The sequence below is a fragment of the Copadichromis virginalis genome, linkage group LG23, assembly GCF_057382275.1.
Source record: "Copadichromis virginalis isolate Kocher_CV1m ecotype Utaka linkage group LG23, C_Virginalis_male_GT1.1, whole genome shotgun sequence".
Classification (NCBI taxonomy): Eukaryota; Metazoa; Chordata; class Actinopteri; order Cichliformes; family Cichlidae; genus Copadichromis; species Copadichromis virginalis.
In genome coordinates, this window is record NC_140639.1 from 44,528,133 (window position 1) to 44,536,391 (window position 8,259).

General features: G+C 42.6%; 1 protein-coding gene across 2 annotated transcripts; it reads right to left on the reverse strand.

Annotated features, from left to right (window-relative positions):
- Positions 1–211: 211 nt before the first annotated feature.
- Positions 212–8,036, reverse strand: LOC146681699 (zona pellucida sperm-binding protein 3-like). 2 transcript variants are annotated; one of them, XM_085449977.1, is made up of 11 exons: positions 7,680–8,036; positions 7,485–7,587; positions 6,930–7,048; positions 6,731–6,849; positions 5,670–5,773; positions 4,820–4,997; positions 4,510–4,627; positions 1,377–1,468; positions 1,157–1,251; positions 496–633; positions 212–357 (listed from the first exon to the last, which is right to left on the reverse strand). In XM_085449977.1, the coding sequence occupies exons 1-11, from the start codon at positions 8,034–8,036 to the stop codon at positions 233–235; spliced, it is 1,548 nt and encodes a 515-aa protein (XP_085306103.1). In that variant the 3' UTR covers positions 212–232. The 2 variants fall into 2 exon arrangements, with proteins under 2 accessions (XP_085306103.1, XP_085306105.1); XM_085449979.1 differs by having other exon boundaries at positions 496–663.
- Positions 8,037–8,259: the final 223 nt, after the last annotated feature.

Here is an 8,259-nt window from a genome sequence, read left to right on the forward strand (position 1 = left end):
AACCACAAGAGTACCTAAGCATGCAAGCATCACTGTGGATGCCACCAAGCAGAAGTGAAAGCAGAAAAAGTTCAGCTGTGGAGAACCTTGATAACCCCCCCCATGTTCGAATTTGGAATTTATATCCATTGCATAATGAACTTTGGTTAAATAGACCTCTGGTCCTTGATCTATACTTAAAGGGAGGAAAACAAAGATCGAGGCATGGGTATGAATGCTTTATTTTCTTAAATCAGGTGCAAACAGAGTATCCAGTGGGTTTGCAAGGGCTGCTGCAAATCACAGTGCTGGTGAAAACTAACACCACAGCAAGCGCCATCCAGATTCCACACAGCAGGGCTACTGCTGAAAACAAGGCTGAAAAAGGGAGGATGAGGACAGAAGACAAATATTACCACTTCTATTAGAAGTTGAGAGAAAACTCAAGGGAGTGGGAACAAAGTCAAGTCAGAGTGTTTTTTTAAAACCCCTTGAGTTGTTTTGTGGGTGTCTAACCAGCTCGAGTGACTTCTTGTGTCTGCTGCAGAGAAACTGGTTCTGGAGGAAGCTCAAGCGGCTCAGTCGACCCCTCTTCCAGAACGTTCTCCTCCAGCAGGATGGGGCCAAGAGCAGCCGTCCCCTCCCACCGCAGAGCTGCATAAAAATAAGCAAATCCAATATGGGCTGGAAGGGAAACAACAATCTTCTTAGTGCATTTAGCCAGCTGAGTAAACCATTCCCGACACGACTGATTGGTTGGACAATTAAAGGGATTAACTCAAAATCAATCCACCACATAAATGGCATGTGTGCCAAATGAGTGCAAGCAAGCTCGTCTAAACACGGGTGGAACCTCTGCTTGTGTAGGTTTGTGGCTGATTGCATTATACTCCATATGAATGCATTTAAACTAAATACAAAAAAGTACTTCTAAAATATGTATGTTTGCTACTTTTATGGCATTTTAGACAGCCTTGTATCAGCTAGTCACAGCCCCTTAACAAAAAACACCTTTTTAAAATAATGTTTGCCAAAATTAAATCAACAGATTCTGCATATGCAAATGCTTTTCATAATGAAAGTGGTTAGAATAGCATAATTCCCCCCCACTGGGCCGGCATCACATGTTCAGGACCTGTCCCAGGTTGTCATGTAGCGTCGCTTCTGCAAACTGTACCATCATTTGCTGCAAGGCTTCTTTTCCATCTCTGCGTGCCGCAGCTGGTCTCACAGCAGCTACACACCTTATTGTCTCCACCTGATGCCACCCATCTGTCCAGAGCCGAAAATGCATTGTTAGGAGGAAGCGCAGCAAAGCTTTGCATTAGCATTAGAGCCATGGCAACGAATCTGAAGGCAAACACCTGTACAGTAGAGCAATCTTTGTGTAAACTGACCTCTTGGCTTCAGACAGGAATGAGCAGGCTTTGTGCTCCGAGTCGACGGGTGCAGAGACTGGCGTTGCTTTCAGCTGACATGTGATGTAGAGCTATGAGAAAGTTAAACGACATGGAAATGTATTAGTGTTCAGAATGGATGTGCTATTGCTGTGCAAAATATGACAAACTGCATCAGTAATCCTGACAGGTATGGAGAGCCAAAACTGCCATAATTTAAAAAAAAAAAAAAAAAAAAAAAACAAACTATTTGACTCAAAACAAATATGCCATTAAATGGACCAAGAAGTTAAACAAAAACCCCTTTAATCACACAATTTAGTGATTTATTTACTTCAGTACTCGTGGGCAATATACAGTAGCTTGCAAAAGTATTCGGCCCCCTTGAACTTTTCCACATTTTGTCACATTACAGCCACAAACATGAATCAATTTTATTGGAATTCCACGTTAAAGACTAACAAAAAGTGGTGTACACGTGAGAGTTGGAACGAAAATCATACATGATTCCAAACATTTTTTTACAAATAACTGCAAAGTGGGGTGTGCATAATTATTCAGCCCCCTTTGGTCTGAGTGCAGTCAGTTGCACATAGACATTGCCTGATGAGTGTTATAGACTAAATAGAGTGCACCTGTGTGTAATCTAATATCAGTAGAAATACAGCTGCTCTGTGACGGCCTCAGAGGTTGTCTAAGAGAATATTGGGAGCAACAACACCATGAAGTCATAAAGTTATTGAGAAATTTAAAGCAGGCTTAGGCTGCAAAAAGATTTCCCAAGCCTTGAACATCCCACGGAGCACTGTTCAAGCGATCATTCAGAAATGGAAGGAGTATGGCACAAGTGTAAACCTACCAAGACAAGGCCGTCCACCTAAACTCACAGGCCGAACAAGGAGAGCGCTGATCAGAAATGCAGCCAAGAGGCCCATGGTGACTCTGGACGAGCTGCAGAGATCTACAGCTCAGGTGGGGGAATCTGTCCATAGGACAACTATTAGTGGTGCACTGCACAAAGTTGGCCTTTATGGAAGAGTGGCAAGAAGAAAGCCATTGTTAACAGAAAACCATAAGAAGTCCCGTTTGCAGTTTGCCACAAGCCATGTGGGGACACAGCAAACATGTGGAAGAAGGTGCTCTGGTCAGATGAGACCAAAATGGAACTTTTTGTTCAAAATGCAAAACGCTATGTGTGGAAAACTAACACTGCACATCACTCTGAACACACCATCCCCACTGTCAAATATGGTGGTGGCAGCATCATGCTCTGGGGGGGCTTCTCTTCAGCAGGGACAGGAAGCTGGTCAGAGTTGATGGGAAGATGGATGGAGCTAAATACAGGGCAATCTTGGAAGAAAACCTCTTTGAGTCTGCAAAAGACTTGAGACTGGGGCAGAGGTTCACCTTCCAGCAGGACAACGACCCTAAACATAAAGCCAGGGCAACAATGGCATGGTTTAAAACAAAACATATCCATGTGTTAGAATGGCCCAGTCAAAGTCCAGATCTAAATCCAATCGAGGATCTGTGGCAAGATCTGAAAACTGCTGTTCATCTAATCTGACTGAGCTGGAGCTGTTTTGCAAAGAAGAATGGGCAAGGATTTCAGTCTGTAGATGTGCAAAGCTGGTAGAGACAGACCCTAAAGGACTGGCAGCTGTAATTGCAGCAAAAGGTGGTTCTACAAAGTATTGACTCAGGGGGCTGAATAATTACGCACACCCCACTTTGCAGTTTATTTATTTTTTACAAATAAATAAATAAATAAATAAATGTTTGGAGTCATGTATGATTTTCGTTCCACTTCTGTGCACCACTTTGTGTTGGTCTTTCACGTGGAATTCCAATAAAATTGATTCATGTTTGTGGCTGTAATGTGACAAAATGTGGAAAAGTTCAAGGGGGCCGAATACTTTTGCAAGCCACTGTACATTCCTACCTTCACTTATGATAACGGGATCTGGGTAGTAACCAAAAGAAGGAGACTATGGATACAAATTGCAGAAATAAACTTGTTCTAAAAGGGTGGTCAGGTCTCTCCTTTAGACATTTGATGAGTTTTGTCATTCAGGAGGAGATTAGGGTAGAGTTTATACTTCTCCATATCAAAAAGGAGCTAGTTCAAAAAAGTTCAGGCATCTGGAAACTACCCAGATGAGGCGTTTTGAGTTTGTAACCCTGGGATCAGGCCCCGTGGCAGACCCAGGACCTGCTGGACAGATTATATCTCTAGAATTACTTGGGAATACCTTATCGTTCCCCCAGAAGAGCCCGTGTATACAGAAGCACATGAGAAATGTAGAAGGAAGAAATGTAGGAAACGAGAATTCTGAAATAAACCTTCAAAACAACTAAAAATAATATAATTATAATTACTTCCTATTGCATTTCCTGTCTAACAAAATAAAACTGTAATTATTTAAATATAAATGGAAAATTCTAAAGATACAAAAAGGAAGAGACGGGTAAATAAAATGAAAACTTGATTTAAAATTCATAAAATTAAAGCAAATACAAATAAATACGAAACATAATTCATATAAGCTTTCCTCCAACACTGTGGTGCATTTCATAACGAATAATTTCTTTATAACCTTTTAATTTTGGCACTCTGTCCTCCACAGCCCGGTGTTTTCACAAACAACGTTAGCCCGTTTCGCATTAGCACATCAATAGCAACGTTTTTAGGCTCTTATGGATTCAAAGTGGCTTGCTGCATTTGGGAGGTAACGGTTTCTAAATGGCAAACTGATCAAACTTAATGTAATGTTACGATCCAACGCTGACGTAAAAGGCACACAAGAAAAGCTTTTCTGGAGTTGATACTGGCTCATATTTATGGCAGGGATCCTAAACCTATAAAATGGTTATCAATGGTTACCACAAAGGGCATTCATTTCCTCCATTTCCACACAAAGCTTCTGAGGATACTGTAGCCTTGAAACAACACTTTCAAAACACATATATTAGGTGTTGGCTTGCTATATATAAAAACTAACAGAAGGCAAGGAGAAAAAAGTAAAGTGGTTAAACTAACACCTCAGGTGCTGCAAATCGCACCTCTCTATAGTAGCTTCAGGATACGTGATCAGTAGTTTCAAAACTGCATAAACATCTTTATACTACTTACAGTCTTCCTGTCATCTTGGTGGAACCTGAAGGCCTTCAGCTGGAAGTGGAGTTTATCCTCGTGGCTCCTCGGCATGAAGTAAGACTTGGATCCCGTCAGCTTAGTGTCAGTTAAACATCTCATGTTTGGGAAAAAAAGAACAGGTGTGAGTTTTACATGCATAAATCTGCTGATTATATGCACCATTTGTTACACAACTGTAACCCTAACAGTAAGTCTTGATTATTATGTCTAGCGGACTCTTTGAAACAAAGACAGGCAGTGACGTATTTAGTGTCACTTTAAGGTACAGTATTCCACAGCTTCTCACCCGTGGTTGTTAATGAGGCTGTATCTGGGTTGTGAGTATGGATCTGGGTTCGCAGTGGCCACGCAGCTGTCCACGTAGACCCTCAGAGGTACGTGGTTACCCCTGAGGACCGCCGCCTCAATGTGCATCACGTCATTCAGGAAATAAACGCTGGAAGGCCTCTGCGACTGCCAGTCCTCTAATCAAATACAGAGGAAAAAAGTATGAGTGTAATGCTGGGGCCATCAATCCGATTAGATGAAACTAAAATGATGCCCGTGGGAGAGAGTGTGGCACTGTTTCAGCAGACAGTAGGATATCGGTACTGGAACAGTAAGAGAAAAATACTTTAAAGAGGACAATAAATGAATCATTAACCTGAGTAGGAAACACAAATGAGGTCTGTGCCTTTAAAAACTAGTTTAAAACTTTCATGATTTCCTTTATAACTGCATCCAGTCCAAACAGGGTTATAGTAAGTAAATCAGAGCTGGAGTACGGTTCTGCTCATATGATGACGATGATGAACACCAGTGTGGTGCGGTGCCTGTCTGCAGCGCATAGCTTAGAATTAATTAGAAAACACACAATCAGCAGTATATTGATCACTCCATTGTGCGAGTGACCCCGTCGGGTCAGCTGCGAACTACGAGGCATGTAATTTCAGCTCATCACCATGCAAAAGTTTCACTCCTGTTTATCAAGTCGGTGTTTAGCATCTTTAACAGTCGCGACGAAGACCGCGAGGCCTCAAGTGATTGCAATTACGCCTGTCGCCGGGGAAATTAGCCAGACCGGCTGGTGCACATCAAAAGTTTCTCTTCCCCTCAGAACATAAGCTCCAAGTTTGTCATTTCTGACCTGCCCTCACCTGTCATGAGATGCAGGGAGAAGTGCAGCCGCTGTTCCACTTGCATGAGGGACGCAAACGGCTTCGAGGTGGGTCTCAAGGCATCGCTGTTTACGTAATGCCTCCTGTGAAGACAATTACAGGAAGGAGGGGCGTTTCACTCAAGAGAGCCCCATCAAGGATGAAGAATATTCACGCCACGGACAGAAAGATAGGAGTTAAACATCTGCAGGTAAACATACCTATAAAAAGGGGTTTGTGCATGGCTCACCAAGGCGAGTTTAGGGGCATTTTTAGTACTATATACTGTAGGATGAACTTTAAACCAGTTTAAGCTACAGTTCTCCGTTACTGGTGTGAGACATCATGCATCCTGACACCTATAGATGGTAATACTGACACGGTGCTACAGATTCATAAGCCCTGGAGGTAACTCTGTACAACCTGTGCTAACAGCTAGATTTGTATACTCTAGGAAATTTGGACGACCATCAGGCTCAGGGAAGTGAAAGTAATGAGAAAGGAGGGTGAATTCCTCTTGGTACAAAAGGTCTAATGATTGCATAAATGTCAGTTGAAAAAGATAAATATCTTTATGTTTCAATCATGTGGTACAACTTTTATTGAATATAATATGATTCCTGCCTCTTTACCCTCACCCCGAACCGGTTGCTACAGATGGCTGCCCTTCCTTAAAGCTAGTACTTCTGGAGGTTACTTCCTGGTAAAAGGGAGTTTTCCTTCCCACTGTAGCAAAGTGCTTGCGCATAGAGGGTTGCCTAATTGTTGTTTTCTCTCCATTACTGCATGGTCTTTACCTGACAATATAAAGCATCTTGGTGTTGTCATTTGCTGCTATACAAATAAAAATGAATTAAACTGAATATTTAGAGAAAAAAAATGGCACTTGTGCATAGCTGCCTTAGGTTTGGTCTCTCCTATCCATCCATCCCCTCCAGCAACAGAGAGAAGGCAAAATGCTGAACTCATAGCTTCTGACATCACATTGATTACATTTATCCTTTTACAGACATTTAGAATGAATCTCTAACGAGCATGGGGGGTAAACCACAAGGCGTTACCTTTTGTAGTGGCACTGAATTACCACTTCAACAGGGTTGGTCTTTAAAATGAAAGTGTTGCTAATCGGAGTCGGAGAGTACATCAGAGTAAATGTGTAGATGATGGCTTCTTCAGTCATCTGAAGAAAGTATTAAACAGTTAAGAGTGAAGTGAAATGCACAATAGTAAATAGGCCTGAGAAAACGGAGCGCCACACACCGTCACTGTGCTGCCGCAGCCCTCCAGCTCTGTTTGAAACCCCAGGACGAGTTTCTCAGTGTCTACCGCAGCGCAGTTTCCTAAGGTCAGATCACTCGGACGGATCAACTGACCGTTTCCTAAGAACAAAGCGGAGAAGGCGCAGCTTAAATCGAGACCATTACCTGAGGCCATTTTATTCTTCAGTCAATAACACTCACGAGGAGTGGAGGTTCAGCCACAGGACAAACAGAAAAGTTTCTTAATGCACTGCTGTAAAATCAGCATTCGAGCACCCGACAGACAAGCCGAATGCCCCTTCACAGAGTGAAGAAATAAGAGGAAACGTAATATTGATCACCGAGACCATTGTCTGTGCCATTTGCAGTAATCAGCAGTGAGTATCCCATCTTCACTGTTCCATTCAATTTTCCAATTTGGGCCTCTAATCTAAACCTTTCCTTTTTAGACATCAGAGCAGAAGGTATGTTAAGTGGACCTGTGCCGGTGCCACTGCGGATAAAAAAAACCCCCTGCAAATCCGATCAATTTAAACAAATAATGGGCAGCCATTACCTAGGAAGTTTCGCTTGACCTCAATGGTGACCTTTACTTCGCCACAGTGCACCACTACACTGTCAGCTGGCACAGGAACCTGCTCCTCAAACTTCACTGGAACCTGGAATATCATCCGAATGGATTATATAGTTCAGAGAATTCAATAATTGCTATGTAGCTGTCCAAAAATAATAATTTTTTTTTTTACACTACCTTTGATTTCTGCTTGACTGCTAGGTTTAGATCTGGGTCTTGTTCCTGCAATTGTGACAACTCTTGAGTTTGGACGGTCTCCCCCTGCTCCAGCTGGGAAGGTTTTTGCTTCCTGAGCTGGTGGCTCCTGACCCGGTAGCTGACAGGAAAGCCGGCCGGATCCTTTTGTTCCATCTCGCTCGAGTGACGTCCGGCTGTCTGCAGTGATCTTGGCAGCTGCGAGCTTGTTGTCACTTGTTCTTTTGGGATTTGGCTAAAAGTGTCATTGGTGCTGACGTTTAACCAATTTTGTGTAGCGAAGCAGAAGTTTCCAGCTAAGAAGAAAAGCAGAAAGCTGAACACAAACCCCAGCTCCATTAGAAGTTTTCACAAAACAAAACAGCACTGCTGTGCTTGTCTCTTCACCAGAAATCAGGTATAGGAACTTGGCACTGGCTCCACCTACTCCTAATGACTTGATTGGATTCCAGCCTGGAGTATTTCAGTATTGATTGCTGCGCTTGCTCCATTATACAGCACCAAATCACAACAGCAGCACCTCAAGGTGCTTTACTGTAAGATAAAGATCCTACAATAAAAC

What these genes read in the sequence shown, in the direction of transcription:
- LOC146681699 (XM_085449979.1), bottom strand. Translation starts at nt 8,036, where the DNA reads ATGGAGCTGGGGTTTGTGTTCAGCTTTCTGCTTTTCTTCTTAGCTGGA. An exon ending in CTCCCTGCATCTCATGACAG is followed by an intron (nt 4,998 to 5,669) that starts GTGAGGGCAGGT and finishes GTATTTGATTAG; the next exon opens with AGGACTGGCAGTCGCAGAGG. An exon ending in AAGCCTTGCAGCAAATGATG is followed by an intron (nt 664 to 1,156) that starts GTACAGTTTGCA and finishes TTTCCCTTCCAG; the next exon opens with CCCATATTGGATTTGCTTAT.